This window comes from Erpetoichthys calabaricus, chromosome 1, assembly GCF_900747795.2.
Source record: "Erpetoichthys calabaricus chromosome 1, fErpCal1.3, whole genome shotgun sequence".
NCBI lineage: Eukaryota > Metazoa > Chordata > Cladistia > Polypteriformes > Polypteridae > Erpetoichthys > Erpetoichthys calabaricus.
The window spans coordinates 105,323,665-105,341,783 of record NC_041394.2 but is presented as its reverse complement, the minus strand read 5'-3'; the positions used below and the strand labels follow the sequence as shown (position 1 = coordinate 105,341,783).

Here is an 18,119-nt window from a genome sequence, read left to right as displayed (position 1 = left end):
TCGACATTCGCCTTCAACCTGTCCTGTCGACAAAAGTCGACATCCGCCCTAAAAGAGTTAAAGATCTTCTTGTAAGAAGAGAATAAGGACCGACACATTATATGAAGTGTAACTGCTCAGGGATAGGCGTATACTAAGTGCCTTACTTCAACTGATGCTTCAGTGCCAACTTTTAAGATCACTGCATGTTATTTACAACACTTAATATTCTCCTTCTCTTGCACCTGTCTGTTCAACATCTGGTCACTCATACTGCTTTACTCAGGAATCTGTCCATTTGACAACAACATTTGAACAATGAGGAAGACAGCAGGCTGGCAGGGCATAATATAAGGAGTATGGCATTCCAACAGGGATGTGGTGTAGAATATTGACTGGACAGCATGGTAAAATGAGGGCAGGCTGGAGAACTTGGCCTAAGCAGTTACTGGTCTTTCGGATAACCTAATGGCTACAATAGACTCTCAGTCTTCACAGGCATCCCAAAGAATTGAGAGTGGAAAGAGAGCTCCAGTCCAGCAGCCTCCCTCTTGAAGTACGTGCCAGACCGACCCAGAGTGTTCCTCAGGCATGTCAGTATGACAGAAGAAGTAGTCTCAAGACCCCCTGGTCTCATTCTGTTGTGCTTAGAGTCGGGTGGATTTGAGGGCAAGGGTTCACGTGGTATGGAGGACGATGTGATGATTTGAGGAGGAAAGAAGGCCAGTAAGTGGACGAGACAGTCTGTAAGTGAGAAGAAGTGTGTCAAAAGGAATTCATGGAACTGCATGACCCTCATTAGATGACAGGTTGGTTCACCTATTGCCTAGTAAGACCCAACAGCAATGTATCTGTTGTTTTGATGAATTTTATTGTATTTATTTCAGTCTTCTCTCCTTGATAAACCCTATTATTTTGGATTTCTGGTCCCTGTCAGTCTGTTCATAAGTGTTCAAATCAGGTCGACAACACAGTATGTAATGTGAAGTTCTCCATGGCTGATTCCTCTACATTTTGCAAATGCTTTTACATTAGGGTAGGCTTTGTGATAACATGAGGCTTGATCTAAATATTTTAACTTGAAATAAAATTACTGCATTTAATAAAGCCTATAGTTTCTGTCTCTCTTTCTGTGGGTAAGGATCTGCGCTGGAATCTGAAAGGTTGCCATTTGTGAAAGCCAACCCAGACACAGACAGGCAGGAGACAGGTTTAACACCCAGCACCCGGACACAATATGACACAACAGTCCCTTCCTTGATGCTAGTCCATCCGCCTCCACTCATGTTCAGGCTTTGTCCTCTTCCTCCCAACTTTGGCTGATGAATGGTGGGGACTGGCCCCTTTTTATAGGGCATCCAGAAGGACTCCAGGTGCCCAACAAGCTTCTTCCGGCCACACCCGAGTGTGGCCAAATAGGGCCTGAAAATGTCCACGCGCCTCCTAGCGGTGGCCACAGGCCCCAGCAGGGTTGAGCTCCCATGCTCATGACCTGTGGCCCAACTGGAAACCAAGGGGGCTGCCCTCTGTCGGCCTGGGGGAGAAACTGCCCTGAAAATAATCTCTTCCCCCGGTCCTTCCATACTCTGGGGCGTCCACCACACTTCAAATCCCATTACACCCAGAAAAGATCTTATTCTGTTAAGCCCTTGAGGAAGGCCCTTAACCAGAAAATTGCTCCAGGGGTGTTGGGTGCTGTACAATGGCTAACCCTGTGCTCTGACCAGCAAATGTCATGTGAAAAGACAATTTCCCCTCATGGATTAACAAAGTATATTAAAATCAAAAGAAGAAAAAAAATTACAATGGCATATCACACAATCAAAGAAATAATAATATTTTAATATTTAAAATCAATCAAGTGAAAACAAACCACTAAGAGAAATACCAAGTAAAAATGTTACTCTCTCTCTCTTTCTAAAGAAAAGGTAAAACTAAACATAAGGAATGTTCAGCTTATCTCAGTCTTGAAAATTCATCTGAAGAGATAGAGCTAGCAGGGAAGAGGAAAAGAGGAAGGCCTAAGAGGAGGTTTATGGATGTGGTGAGAGAGGACATGCAGGTGATGGGTGTAACAGAACAAGATGCAGAGGACAGAAAGATATGGAAGAAGAAGATCCACTGTGGTGACCCTTAACGGGAGCAGCCCAAAGAAGAAGAAGCCTACTGTTGCTAGAGTGGTACACACTGTTTTTTTCCTTCTGTTGTCTTTTTCTCTATTGTAGTAATGGCAATGATATCTAACTTGGCTTTTCGAGTCAACTTTTGACCTATGCAACCTATGATGTGAGTGATGGCATAACAACAGATAGGAGAAATTGCTAACATTATAGACAATCATGGAGTTTTGCCCAGTTACTTAACATTTATGACTTTAAGTGGTCTATGGCCAACTGGAATATGTCAGTCTTACTTTCACTTATTGTGACAACCCAGCAGTTTTGGTTTCACTCCTTGGTTTCCCATTACATCTTTATCCTTTATGCATATACAGTGGGGCAAAAAAGTATTTAGTCAGCCACCAATTGTGCAAGTTCTCCCACTTAAAAAGATGAGAGAGGCCTGTAATTTTCATCATAGGTATACCTCAACTATGAGAGACAAAATGAGAAAAGAAAATCACATTGTCTGATTTTTAAAGAATTTATTTGCAAATTATGGTGGAAAATAAGTATTTGGTCACCTACAAACAAGCAAGATTTCTGGCTCTCACAGACCTGTAACTTCTTCTGTAAGAGGCTCCTCTGTCCTCCACTCGTTACCTGTATTAATGGCACCTGTTTGAACTCGTTATCAATATAAAAGACACCTGTCCACAACCTCAAACAGTCACACTCCAAACTCCACTATGTCCAAGACCAAAGAGCTGTCAAAGGACACCAGAAACAAAATTGTAGACCTGCACCAGGCTGGGAAGACTGAATCTGCAATAGGTAAGCAGCTTAGCGTGAAGAAATCAACTGTGGGAGCAATTATTAGAAAATGGAAGACATACAAGACCACTGATAATCTCCCTCAATCTGGGGCTCCACGCAAGATCTCACCCCGTGGGGTCAAAATGATCACAAGAACGGTGAGCAAAAATCCCAGAACCACACGGGGGGACCTAGTGAATGACCTGCAGAGAGCTGGGACCAAAGTAACAAAGGCTACCATCAGTAACACACTACGCCGCCAGGGACTCAAATCCTGCAGTGCCAGACGTGTCCCCCTGCTTAAGCCAGTACATGTGCAGGCCCGTCTGTAGTTTGCTAGAAAGCATTTGGATGATCCAGAAGAGGACTGGGAGAATGTCATATGGTCAGATGACAAAACTCTACTTGTCGTGTTTGGAGGAGAAAGAATGCTGAGTTGCATCCAAAGTACACCATACCTACTGTACAGCATGGGGGTGGAAACATCATGCTTTGGGGCTGTTTTTCTGCAAAGGGACCAGGACGACTGATCCATGTAAAGGAAAGAATGAATGGGGCCATGTATCGTCAGATTTTGAGTGAAAACCTCCTTCCATCAGCAAGGGCATTGAAGATGAAACATGGCTGGGTCTTTCATCATGACAATGATCCTAAACACACTGCCTGGGTAACGAAGGAGTGGCTTCGCAAGAAGCATTTCAAGGTCCTGGAGTGGCCTAGCCAGTCTCCAGATCTCAACCCCATAGAAAATCTTTGGAGGGAGTTGAAAGTCCGTGTTGCCCAGCGACAGCCCCAAAACATCACTGCTCTAGAGGAGATCTGCATGGAGGAATGGGCCAAAATACCAGCAACAGTGTGAAAACCTTGTGAAGACTTACAGAAAATGTTTGACTTCTGTCATTGCCAACAAAGGGTATATAACAAAGTATTGAGATGAACTTTTGTTATTGACCAAATACTTTTTTTCCACCATAATTTGTAAATAAATTCTTCAAAAATCAGACAATTTGATTTTCTGGATTTTTTTTTTTCTCATTTTGTCTCTCATAGTTTAGGTATAACTATGATGAAAATTACAGGCCTCTCTCATCTTTTTAAGTGGGCGAACTTGCACAATTGGTGGCTGACTAAATACTTTTTTGCCCCACTGTAGTTCAGTGTTTCCAACTTTGTACATAACTGAACTTCAATACTGGTAGAAATGTTAGCATTTGGTAATTTCTGTAAAGCTTGGAACCAGTGCTGCATGAAAAGAATTGTTACTGTTTGCTTTTTAAATCCCACAGCTGGAGAACTCACTGCAAATCTTGCCATATTTATGATAGACTAGAGGCCTTTCAGCTATCCAGACTTTGCTGGTGGCACACTCAAGGAACAGCAGCTCAATTAATAGCTCCGTGACTTATGATTCTTTGAGAATTATTTTCAACTAGTAGAGGCTGGCCTGGCATTCCATCTAAATGCTGTTGTTGCACCAAATTGCTGTCACCCCGAATTATCAACAATGGACTGCTAGATTTAAGCAGAGCTTGACTTTCATGACAATACTTACTCTGGAAAATGTGGAAATTCTGTAGATTATAAGCTTTTGGAGCATTGTTGGGCTGGGGTTATTTGCTTTCTTTGTTAATTTCATATCCCTGATCACTAGAATGTGTGCAGAGACAGACAAGAGAACAGCGTAATAGCTTGATTCAGCAGTCAAAGTTCAACTTCCATCCATCCATCCATTTTCCAACCCGCTGAATCCGAACACAGGGTCACGGGGGTCTGCTGGAGCCAATCCCAGCCAACACAGGGCACAAGGCAGGGAACCAATCCCGGGCAGGGTGCCAACCCACCGCAGGACACACACAAACACACCCACACACCAAGCACACACTAGGGCCAATTTAGAATCACCAATCCACCTAACCTGCATGTCTTTGGACCGTGGGAGGAAACCGGAGCGCCCGGAGGAAACCCACGCAGACACGGGGAGAACATGCAAACTCCACGCAGGGTGGACCCGGGAAGCGAACTTACACAAGCAAAGTCCATCCGAAATTGTGCTGCTCAGAATATTTTCTATGTCAACCAACTTTAAACATGCCCGACAGGCTTTTACTTCTGTGTACTTGTTTTTCAGACTCCTCTTTTTAATGTGGTGCATCTAAGCCTTTTCTTTCTTCAAAACATCCAAGTAATGCCACCAGTGATGTGTACAACCTAACACCGTGAATACTTGAGCCTAGTTAACCATGAGGTATCAGATTGGTTCTCCCTTAATAACTGGATTGATATGGCTCAAAGATTTTCACAATTTTAAACTGCAATTCTGATCTCTCACTGTGCCTGAATAAAAAGAGTGAACCATCCACAAGATATAAAATTCTTTCCCTACATTTTTAAGGTAGTGCTAGTATTTTTATTCAAAAATTGTAAACAAAAAACACTTAATCCAAGAAAAGTTTGTGGATGGCTTATATGTGGCCCGGCCATACTCAACACAAAGCTGTGCATGGCCTTGAATGGGATACTCATCCATTAATGGGCAGACTCACATTGGGACAATTTAGAAACGCCTGTTAACCTCAGGAGGTGAACCGGGCGAAAAACCTACACACACTGAATCCACATATGCAGTGTTAGACAAGGAGTGTTTGATGGAGATGTGAGGCAGCAACATCCACCACCGTGCCATTCCCTTAATTTCTGCTACATAACACTCCCACATTCTTACTCCATCCAAAGTTAATTTTCTGATTCCTTACTAACTTTGTGTTTAACTTTTCTTACATATCCACCAGTTGCCATTATATTTACAGTCCATTATTTGTTGCCCTGTAACCTGCACTACTGTAGTCGATCACTATGCTCAAAATATACAATGAGGAATGTCGAAATTCTCATCAGTGTTGCACTGCCTACCAGTTTCATTTTCAAGATAGGCAGCTTTGATCATCTGACCACTCGGCTGACGTCACTACAACATCTGCATTGCACTGACCTCAAAAGCTCAACGACATCCCAGAGTTACTTGTCAGTCAGTGTTTGACTGCAGCAGTCGATATGGAAGCCTGAAGTAATGTAGTGGCTTCCCGTCTTTGTTAGAGTGGAACTTTCAGGGTTTTCATGAACGATTGATAAGGGTATTGCCAATGAGTTTAGAATAGTCAAATACATTGGTAAAGTAAATAAATAAATTCAGTAAAACTGTAAACAAAATGACATGAACATGCCAAAATACTCATTTATAGAATTCAAATGACCTAGACTAACACTACGGAAAGCCACGGTTGCAAATTTTTAATGAACTGTTACCTTTTTTAATATACTGCAAACGTCATGAAATAATAACAATAACAAATTAAATCTTCAGCTCCACCTCCTAACTTACCCAAGATAACCGGATAACTCCACCTGAACTCACGCTCTTCCCCTCCATTGTAGGATATGAATTTGTTCGTAGCATTTTAGATTCAAGCTTTCTTTAACTGCCAGTCGCTTTGCCTGAACAAAAAAGCTGCTATGAAGCAAAGCTGATCCAAAAAAAAAAAAAGACCCCACACTGTGTCCTAGTTAGAGACCACTTTCTTTGATCAATGCAGGCATCAGCTGTTCAGTCAGTATTCACTAAAACACTAGAAAATATTATAAATAATGCATTGTGATAACCCCGGGTTCATTCAGTCTAGTCCTATATCAGAGCACATGCACACCCTGTATCACATAATTAACAGGGCTCCCTCAATTAATACCCAGGCTGCTTTGGTGTTGGTTTAGGTTGATTTGTCATATATAGGTTAACACAGGGTCAACATACAATGAAATTTGTATGACAAGAAAAACAAGTCACTCAGCCTAGATCTAATAAAGCTAAAAAAAAAAAAAAAAAATTACAAGTTAAAAATAGACAAGCCATATAAAATAAAATGTGTACATTTTAAAAGAAGTTATAGAGCAATATGAGTTCAATGAGCAGCAAGTACAAATGACAATTATTGCACAGATAATGTTTTATAAGTACAGATGCATATTCCATAAAGTGCAGATGCATGTTCCAGTCAGTATTCAGAGTGTGTGCAGGTACAGTTTGTGTGTGAGTAGTACAATGTAAGATGTAATGCAATGTAGATGTAATGTAAGTGTGTGTAAGTGTTCAGGTGTTGCTGTTGAGGTGTCGAATGGCCTGGTGGTAAAAACTGTTCTTAAGTCTTGTAGTCCGAGCAGCCAGACTCCTGTATCATCTGCCAGATGGTAACAAGGAGAACAGCTGGTGTGATGGATGGCTGTGGTCCTTTATGATGCTGCTCGTCTTACGCAAGCACCGATGAAGGTAAATGTCTTCAATGGCAGGGAGACTCTTGCCCGTGATGTGCTCTGCTGCCTTCACCACTCTCTGTAGTGATTTCCCACTGCTGGCAGAGCAGCTCCCATACCAGACGGTAATGCAGCCCATCAGCAGACTCTCGACCACACTCCTGTAAAAGTTTGAGGTGATGTTGGCATTCATGCCAAACTCCTCAGGAAGTAGAGCCGCTGGCGAGCTTTCTTAACCACAGTGTCTATGTGAATGGTCCACGAGAGATCCTCGGTGATGTTTACTCCGAGGAACTTGAAGCTGTTAACCCTTTCAACTTCTACGCCGCTGATGTAGATGGCCTGGTGTTCTCTGCCTTGCTATTTCCGATAATCCACGATCATCTCCTTGGTTTTGCTGACGTTAAGAGACAAGTTGTTATCCATGCACCAATTACTCAATGCCAGCACCTCCTCTCTGTAGGCCGTCTCATCGTTGTCAGTGATAAGGCCTATGATGGTTGTGTTGTCTGCAAACTTGATGATGGTGTTTGTGCCGTGTTTTGCAACACAGGTGTGGGTGAACAAGGAATGTTGTCAATAGACTCATAAATAGCTTTTGGCCATGTGATCTAGATTTATTTATAGACATTCTAATACAAAGGCTTGAGAACTAATTTTATTATCATTCCTTTGCCAACCTTGCATTATCCAAGTTGAATGTCCTCACAGGTGGTGCAATGGTAGTGCCGCTGCTTTGCAGTAAGGAGACTGTGGAAGATTGTGGGTTCGCTTCCCGGTTCCTCCCTGTGTGGATAGTGCTTTGAGTACTGAGAAAAGCGATATATAAATGTAATGAATTATTATTACATAAGAAGTGAAAGGATGGACCTTAACCCACCAGCATCAAGCACAATGCAGGAGCCAACCATTAATCTTGTTTCACATAATTCATGCATATCAGACCAGTTAACATAACAAACTTATTTGAAAAGTAGGAGCAACACTAGAACACCCAGAAGACACCGGGAGGACATACCATCCACATCAAGATTTGGTCCAGTTCTGCACCCCAAGCTGCTGGGACAGACTCCAGGCTGGATCCTGATCCTGAGCTGGACAAGCGAGTTTGGTAATGAATGGATGAATAATTAAATTAGTGAATGAATGATTTATTTATTAAGATTTCTGTGTTTTAAAAGCTTACATCTCTTCAGCAACAACTGGTTTCTTATTTGCAGCTGTCAAGAACTAAATCTGTTGATTGCTTTTATTATGATAATCTAAACAGATTATGTTTGTATCTTCTAATGAATTCTTAATGTTCTGTAGTGCCGGTAAACAGATATTGACTTTCCTATAAAACCTGGTACTCTACCGTGCTAAAGAAATAATTTTGTTTTCCTTTATCTGTGGCTTCAATTAAAACATTAATTTAATTTAATTTAATCAGTTCAATATTAATTTTCTGATCCTATCTTATGCTTTCCTTGGCATCATTGTCTTAAACATTTTGTATAGCACTTTGTAGGCCTGTTCATATTCACTAAGAAAAACACAATACAAATTAAAAATTGATTTTACAGATTGACACATCTATTGAAAGACACTCCAACTATGCTTTTTCTTCCTAATGTAAAGGCTCTGTAGACTTTCATTCATTCTTCTGGAGGTAAAGTGAACGGGTTTTTAACCTTTAAGGTATTGCTTTATATTTCTGTCTGGTAATGGAAACAAAAAGCATTGTTTTTAACCCCTTTCCCTCCATTTTGGAAACTGATTGTTTTTAAAAAGCACCAAACCAATGTTGCTTACTGAAATGCCTTACTATTTAAGCATCATTTTTCAAAATATTATCACTAAATATACAGATTTAACAAAGATGACACATTTTTTACATGAACCTTATAGAACAGATTACTGAAAATGCAAACTGCTTGGGTGAGATGGCACTTTTACTACATTTATGCACACAAAAGTAATTTAAAGATACTAAATAATTAGCAACAGACAGACAGATTTTATTTGTCCCATGGGGGAACTTCAGCTTTTAACAACTGCTCAACAAATACTATAAAAAAGAACAACATTAACTCCCCCCCCCCATCAAACACATACAAGAAGAAAACCATTGACTTGGCTAAAGATAAGAGAGCAGTCACAGCATGGCATTATAAGCCATGGGATATACTTGACGATAAACAACACACGAGTTTGAGGACGCTGCTGCTACGTAAGCCGTGTACTGACTATACTTGTGCACGTACTTTAAGTAAATCTGGAGGATTCCACCAGGTGGCAGTGTGAGAAATCATCATAATAAGAGAACAACATCTGGCTTCTCTGTGTTGCGAGTTGAAGGAAGAAAGATGCCAGAATAAAAATTCTTTACATTCTGATGCTGTTGCGAAGGTGCAAAAAAAAACAAAAAAACAAAACAGCAACAGTGACAGAGAATATGTGAGACCTTTAAATGTACAGTGATCCCTCGCTATATCACGCTTCGCCTTTCGCGGCTTCACTCCATCGCGGATTTTATATGTAAGCATATTTAAATATATATCGCGGATTTTTTGCTGGTTCGCGGATTTCTGCGGACAATGGGTCTTTTAATTTCTGGTACATGCTTCCTCAGTTGATTTGCCCAGTTGATTTCATACAAGGGACGCTATTGGCAGATGGCTGAGAAGCTACCCAACTTACTTTTCTCTGTGTCTCTTGCGCTGACTTTCTCTGATCCTGACGTATGGGGATTGAGCAGGAGGGCCGTTCGCACACCTAGACGATACGGACGCTCGTCTAAAAATGCTGAAAGATTATCTTCACGTTGGTATCTTTTGTGCAGCTGCTTCCTGAAACGACATGCTGCACGGTGCTTCACATACTTAAAAGCTCGAAGGGCACGTGTTGATTTTTGACTGAAAAACAAACTCTGTCTCTCTCTATCTCTCTCTTTGTCTGCTCCTGACGGAGGGGGTGTGAGCTGCCGCCTTCAACAGCTTTGTGCCGCGGTGCTTCGCATACTTAAAAGCCAAACAGCCCTATTGATTTGTTTGCTAGAGATTGTTTTCTCTATCTATGTGACATTCTGTGCTCCTGACACGCACTCCTTTGAAGAGGAAGATATGTTTGCATTCTTTTAATTGTGAGACAGAACTGTCATCTCTGTCTTGTCATGGAGCACAGTTTAAACTTTTGAAAAAGAGACAAATGTTTGTTTGCAGTGTTTGAATAACGTTCCTGTCTCTCTACAACCTCCTGTGTTTCTGCACAAATCTGTGACCCAAGCATGACAATATAAAAATAACCATATAAACATATGGTTTCTACTTCGCGGATTTTCTTATTTCGCGGGTGGCTCTGGAACGCAACCCCCGCGATGGAGGAGGGATTACTGTATTGCATCATTATGATGGGAAATATGCCAATGAAGAAAGCAGCATGAAGACATGTCAGCATTTAAGTGTGATGATTTGCTTCACTGCATCGAACTATTTATCAAACATTGACACACACACACACACAGTGATCCTGATGGAGCTGCAAGCCTGCTGTCACATGTTGATGGTAAACAACAATACAGACGTCATGTGCCTAAAGTCTAACACACACGCCATCCATATTTTTGTTGGTACTGCAACTAACGCACGTGTCGTGCTAGATTCTGACGAATCAAAAGTACGTGTGACAGCCATGATGCATGCATGTAAGCGTTCTGAGTGTGATGTATAAACCAGCCCTAAAGGTGAATTGCCATTAGGAACGAAGGAGCATAAATAGTGTTTACTAACGCACTACTGTTTAATCTCAATCCAAAAAAAATTCAGTGTTAGTGATTAAAGTTAGTGTGTCATAGAGAGGATGTGTACCGTTCTTCATAGCAGCCATCAGTTGTGTCTGTGCTGGTACAGATAGTAGCAGTACCATCTCACCAACACCCAGGCTCAAAGTTCAACTTTAGTGTGGCTTCCTTTGGTGATGGATCAGCATGTCCTCCTCTTTGGTTGCAAAAACCCTTAGGCTGACTGGTGTGTGACTCTGCCTTACACCCAATTCTAGTGTTAGGTTCTCAAGTAACTTGAATTGGAAAAGTAGTACTAGGGTGTTTTACTGTGTTAGCCATTATGAATGTAGTGAAAAGTCCAGCAAAATGACACCTTTTATTGGCTAACTAAAAAGATTACAATATGCAAGCTTTCAAGGTAACTCAGGCCCCTTCTTCAGGCAAGATGTAATCCAGAAACTGGAGTTCCCTGTGTTTATATAGACACCAGGACAAATACAACTTTGGAAAACCCTAAAGTGAGACATCTTAAATGTAAACCGAGTATTAGAAGTGTGTATGGTTGGATACCTTATCATGATGCCTTTTAGGATAAGATTTTCCTTTTTGCATTTCATTAAGAAGAAGATGTCGCTGTCCATGTGTGCCAGTTTCTTCAATTCCATGTAGTAGCGGTACATTTCAGTGTCTTGTATGTCTGTAGTACTAGGGTGTTGTACCGTGTTAGCCATTATGAATGTAGTGAGAAGTCAAGCAAAATGACATCTTTTATTGTAATAGGAAGTATTACATCTTACCTGAAGAAGGGGTCTGAGTTGCCTCAAAAGCTTGCATATTGTAATCTTTTTAGTTAGCCAATAAAAGGTGTCATTTGATTGACTTTTCACTTGAATTGGAAAAGAAACTTAAAAGCAAAAAAAAAAGGTTACGTTAAATTAACTTCAGTTCTATTTATCCTTGTGGATTGTTCGAGCTCAGAGTCTCAACGCGTATCTTTAACTATGACAACAATAAACTGTACACATTACTCCAACCACATATTAAGGTAAACAAGCAGTAAAACATCAGTCGGTCTCAAAGAGGAAACATCAAGAAAGTCATGCTAATACAACTTCCCATTAACATCAGAAATGAAATCAGACCAGTTCACATTAGAGGAAAGGAACTCAAAAACTTCAATTAACAACATTCTTGGAAAAAATAAAGCTCTGAGGAGTCTTCAGTTGACCATACCAGGCAAAGTCACCTAAACCAACTGGACACCAGCTCTCTGTTGGACATTGTGTCATTTAATAAGCATATGGTTATGAAGTCAAGTCACTCAGTTCAGGTGTCACATCAGTAACAAACTGCTCCTCCTGCACGTGGAAACTAACACCAGGGATGTTGGGAGTCGCAGAATCCAAGGATGCAAAGATTTAATCCTCTCCATATCAGACTGCCCAGGACATACTTATATAGTAGAATGACTGGGAGTTTCAGTTTGTGTCGGTCACCACAGCCATGACTTTGTGAACTGTTACTGTGACTCGGAGTGTTACAAACAACTCTGTTCCACCACCAAACCCCTCTGACTGGGGTTTTTCATTTCTTCTCCACTGCTTTTAACTGGTCATATTTTAATTATCATGTTAATGGATTTCCACTGTCAGGTACTGTATATTAATCAAGATGAAACAGCATGTTCATGCATGTAAATGATGTATGGTTTCATTATTTATGTTCACTGCATTACAGTTGGAAAATTCAGCAAGTGAGCTGACTCTCATTGAAGGGCACTATACAAAAATAAAATGAAAGTGTGACAAATCAGTGTATGCATATGTCGATACAAACATAATAAACGTACAGCCTCCAGTTTCCTCTTACAGCTACCCAAAAAGGCTGCTCTCATCTTAATAAAAACAGTAATTCTGCTGCTACAACGAATGAGAAATAAGCGTGAACAGAGAATAACTCCAAAGTATGAATAAAAGATTTTAAGCTAATGGACACAAAGGTTGGTGTGGGAACACAGACAACAGAAGTGAGAGGTCAGGAGACAAGAGACACCATGTGGCAGGCAGCACATCACACTTCACAAATACTGCAGTCCCATGGCTCTGCCACTGAAAGAAATGCAGAAAACAGTGTTTCACCATTTGCTTCTCAGACGTGGCCCCAAGATGGCCGTTAACAGCAACTGATAAGTTAAATAGTATGCTAAAAAATAAATATACATGTTACATTATCCAGACTAATAGGCAAGGAAAGCTTTGTTAACTCTACATCGCAGAGTGAATGAAACCAGTTTTCCCTGTTCAGTTAACCCTGCTAGTGAGATTTCACTTACATATGTTTTTAAATCCATCTTTTAAAAATCCCATATTCCATTTCAAGGTAGCTGGGAGCTGAAGCCTAAACCATCAGCACTGGGCATAAGGCAGGAATCACTTCTGGAAAGGATGCCAGTCTATACTCACTCATAGCGGGCCAATCAATCTAACAACCTGCCTCAGGGATGTTGCAGTTCAGACAACTCTGCAAACAAAGTCAAGTGACAGGATGAGAGAATACTAACCACTACAATATTATAATGTAAAAAGCTAACGTACATAATAAATAACTGCCAAATAACAGAAAAAAGCACACAATGCCAGTAAATGCAATAAGCTAGGTGTCAGAAAAATTCATTTTGACGATGAGAATAATGTGCCACCAAATGCTAGTTACTAAGCCTCGATCCAGAACTACATCTGCCTTCTCCAAAGCACCGGGTGCCAAGGGCACGGTAAAGAACATCCGACAGGAATCTGCTGTGGCTTCTACCAGTTAGGGCAAGCGAAGGGGCAACCGAGATCTGCGTGCACACTCTAATGCCGACAAGTTACTAGAACAGTGAGGTGCCAGGAGTAGAGGGCACGCGAGAGCCAAGCTCTTCAATTCAAGCGCAATGAAACTGTGCCACCGCGAAAGCAGGAGCGCCTGCCGCTGCAGTAAAGTGTGGTGCCACGCTTCCAAGTCGCATCCCTGTCATTGTCTGCGGCAGTAAAAGTTACACAGGCTGCAGTGGCAACGATCAAACACTTTTACTACGTGTCCGCCGTCCGTATTTACAGACACGCATCTACAAGCAACCCCTGCGATTTATTAGATAAAACTTACCAGTGACCTCATGCCTGACATTCAACCGGTTTCGCTCGTCAGCTATGGCTCGAAGCATCTGCTGCAGAGACTGGTCCAGCTCTGCCTTGTCCTCCTCGGCTTGTTGCCCACCCGGCTTCCTACTGATTTTAAAAGATGCCATCTCCAAGCTGCGATCATGTCAGTCAGTGCTCCTTTAAGTAAAAAAAAGCACTGAAGCAAAAGAGGGGAAACGTCTAGGATATCCTCACCCCCTCCTCTGCACACACGGGGTTATCCCTTTTCGGCCGCCGCGGCGATCCTATTGGAACCCTTCACGCTAGTGACATCGCCAACGAGCTTATCGCTCACTCACGGCAAGAACACAACAGCAGCGAATTCACTTCCGTCTACTTTGTTATGAGATCAGCTGGAAAGAAATGGGAACACCCCTTGCACTTCCTGCAACAGAGCCTAGCGCGAGTGCTCTTAAAGGGGCCGCGCTAGCCGGGAGGGCGGGGAGCATCGCCACTACACGGGCGTTTCCCGCATTAGCCCCGGCCTTCTTGTGCACGATGGTTAATGATTACGTCATTGGGTTACCAAACATCAACACCTATATGGTACCGAGATTAGTATGTGAGCATTTGGACTGACGTTTATCAGTAAGCTTACAAGGGGCACCCAAAAAATCACTGATATGCATGGGGAATCATGGTGCAATGCCCACACGCACACCCTACACTTGACTGGCAGTGTTATGTGATGTGGCATGGTTTATGTTATTACTGTAGAAAAAGCAAATGTTACCAGATATTGGATATCAAATGTCTTATGGCATCAAACCTTCTTCAAATGAATGAATCAAACATGGGGATTGTTATTTTTGGATTTTCATTCTCCATTAATAGTATCAATAGCAATCTTGGTCTACTAACTCCCACTTTAGAAACCTTGACATTATCTTTGAGGCAGATTTCAGACTTGATAAACAGATAATAATGCTGTGGTGAAAAGAAGTTTAGCATCACTAAAGCCAAACCATTTCCATCTTTTACTGTAGTACAGTACTACCATGTTAGCCATTACGAATGTAGTGAGAAGTTAGGCAAAATGACACCTTTTATTGATTAACTAAATATTACAATATGAAAGCTTTCGAGGCAACTCAGGCCCCTTCTTCAGGCAAGATGTAATCATGCTCATGCTTTTGTTTCATCCCACTTAGACTACCGTCATTCCCTCTTTACTAGTGTTTGACATTCATCTCTGTCCCGACTACAACTAATTCAAAATGCTGTTGCCAGAGTCTAGCTTCTCTTCATTGGTACCCTGTGAAATACAGGGTGGAATTTAAGGTTTTATTGTTCGCATCCGAAGTCTTTTTGAGTCTGCTTCAGCCTGTCTTGCTGTTCTCCTCCGTCCCTACTCATCCACCAGGTCTCTCAGATCCTCTAATCAATTATCGTGCTCATTAAAAATTACTTACGAACACTCACCGGCACCTCTAAACTCACCATTAAGAGAAAACCACCACATATGATATACCATTTGACTCATCCAAATTCCCCCCGGGTTTGAATTTTGGTTTTGTTAAGTTTGATTTGATTATATGGATTCTTATTTGCTTTTAATTAAAATTAATTAAAAACAAATCCCCCTGGGGTCTAGTGACATGTAAGTTGAGTGCATAACCAACACAAGTCACAGAAGAAAGCATTCTATCTATCTATCTATCTATCTATCTATTTGATGTTTAGTTATGCATTCCACCCTACTTTTGGCCCTGTGGACCAGAAAAACTTTAATCTTTAGGCAATTTTGGACAATATTTTATGCAGGAAATTGCACCCCTTTGATAAATAGTAATCTGATAAGTGTCTTCAGCAAAAATAATTAGAAGGACTTGAAGTTATGCATGCCACATTAGCTGACCAATGAGGTTCACTCCCTAATGGGATAAAAGGAGTCAAAGTTAATCTTTTACAGGAAACTTCAAAAAATGGGGATCGGTAATATAGGCATGTACAGTAGAGTGTCATTTTATGCAATTTCAAAGTTGCTGATTATATAATAATACAGTATTTTTAATATTTGATTATCATTGGTTCTAAACCAGGGATGTCAAACTTCGGTCGTGGAGGGCCACAGTGGCTGCAGGTTTTCATTCTAACCATGTTCTAAATTAGTGACCAGTTTACTCCTAATTAAGATAGATACTTTATTAATCCCAAGGGGAAATTTACATACTCCAGCAGCAGCATACTGATACAAAAAACAATATTAAATTAAAGAGTTATAAAAATGCAGGTAAAAATAGACAATAACTTTGAATAATGTTAACGTCCCCCCCCCCCCCCCCCCCCGGGTGGTATTGAAGAGTCGCATAGTTTGGGGGAGGATCGATCTCCTCAGTCAGTGGAGCAGGACATTGACAGCAGTCTGTCGCTGAAGCTGCTACTCTGTCTAGAGATGACACTGTTTAGTGAATGCAATGGATTCTCCATGATTGATAGGAGCCTGCTGAGCACCCGTCACTCTGCCACGGATGTCAAACTTTCCAGCTCCATGCCTACAATAGAGCCTGCTTTCCTCACCAGTTTGTCCAGGCGTGAGGTGTCCTTCTTCTTAATGCTGCCTCCCCAGCACACCACTGCGTAGAAGAGGGCGCTCGCCACAACCGTCTGATAGAACATCTGCAGCATCTTATTGCAGATGTTGAAAGACACCAGCCTTCTAAGGAAGTATAGTCGACTCTGTCCTCTCTTGCACAGAGCATCAGTATTGGCAGTCCAGTCCAATTTATCATCCAGCTGCACTCCCAGGTATTTATAGGTCTGTACCCTCTGCACACAGTCACCTCTGATAATCATGGGCTCTATGAGGGGTCTGGGCCTCCTAAAATCCACCACCAGCTCCTTAGTTTTGCTGGTGTTCAGGTGTACATGGTTTGAGTCACACCATTTAACAAAGGCCTTGATTAGGTTCCTATACTCCTCCTCCTGCCCACTCCTGATACAGCCCACAATAGCAGTGTCATCAGTGAACTTTTCACGTGGCAGGACTCCGAGTTGTATTGGAAGTCCAATGTCTATAGGCTGAACAGGACTGGAGAAAGTACAGTCCCCTGTGGTGCTCCTGTGCTGCTGATCACAATGTCAGACCTGCAGTTCCCGAGACTCACATACTGAGGTTTGTTTGTAAGATAGTTCACAATCCATGCCACCAGGTATGAATCTACTCCTATCGCTGTCAGCTTGTCCCTAAGGAGCAGAGGTTGGATGGTGTTGAAGGTGCTAGAGAAGTCCAGAACATAATTCTTACAGCACCGCTGCCTCTGTCCAGGTGAGAGTGTGATCGGTGTAGCATATAGATGATGGCATCCTCCGCTCCCACCTTCTCCTGGTATGCAAACTGCAGAGGGTCGAGGGCGTGGCATACCTGTGGCCTCAGGTGGTGAAGCAGTATTAACTTCTTTTACTTCAGTTTTAATTAACTTGACTCAGGCCCATTAGTTGTTTCTTTTTCCTTAATCAGTAACCAGACAATAATAAAAAAAAGAACCAAAACAAGCCATCATATGTCCAGCTCATCTGTGCCCATCACACAATATTTTAAAATAAAGAAAAGTGAAGGTCTCAGTAAAGTGGATCTCTGAGTGCACCAAAACATTTTGATGGTGTTCTTAGAAAAAAATGGAAAATCGACAGTTTTGGAAATGTCTGCTGTGGCAGAATGAGAGCAGCAACAGGCCATGGAATTAAATAACGGGCTTAATTAACAGCAAAACTTGGCTTCTCATTAAGAAACTGGTTAGAGTGAAATTGGTTCGAATTTGAAGACCCAATTTAGCTGGTTATCTGTTGGCTCGTTTCAGGTCTCATTTGTGTTTGGCTGTCATTTAATGAAGAAAAGAATCAATTGAGAGGACTGAATCCTTGAAATCAGGGCTATTAAAATGAAGGGAAAAGAAGTTAATTAGCAGTGAAAACTGGTTACTGATTAGGAAAAGGGTTAGAATGAAAACCTGCAGTCATTGAGGCCCACCAGGGCTGGTT

At 41.6% G+C, this 18,119-nt stretch overlaps 2 protein-coding genes across 2 annotated transcripts in view; one reads left to right on the top strand and one right to left on the bottom strand.

Moving 5' to 3' along the window:
- Window positions 1-14,493, bottom strand: part of kiaa0930 — a 167,900-nt gene extending 153,407 nt beyond the window's left edge. The window contains exon 1 of the mRNA XM_028804711.2: window positions 14,104-14,493. Coding sequence (XP_028660544.1) covers window positions 14,104-14,245 — 142 coding nt within the window. The 5' untranslated portion in view covers window positions 14,246-14,493. The remainder of the gene's footprint in view (window positions 1-14,103) is intronic.
- LOC114647671 (glutamic acid-rich protein-like) overlaps window positions 1-18,119 on the top strand; it is a 792,149-nt gene that overhangs the window by 699,813 nt on the left and 74,217 nt on the right. The window lies entirely within an intron of this gene.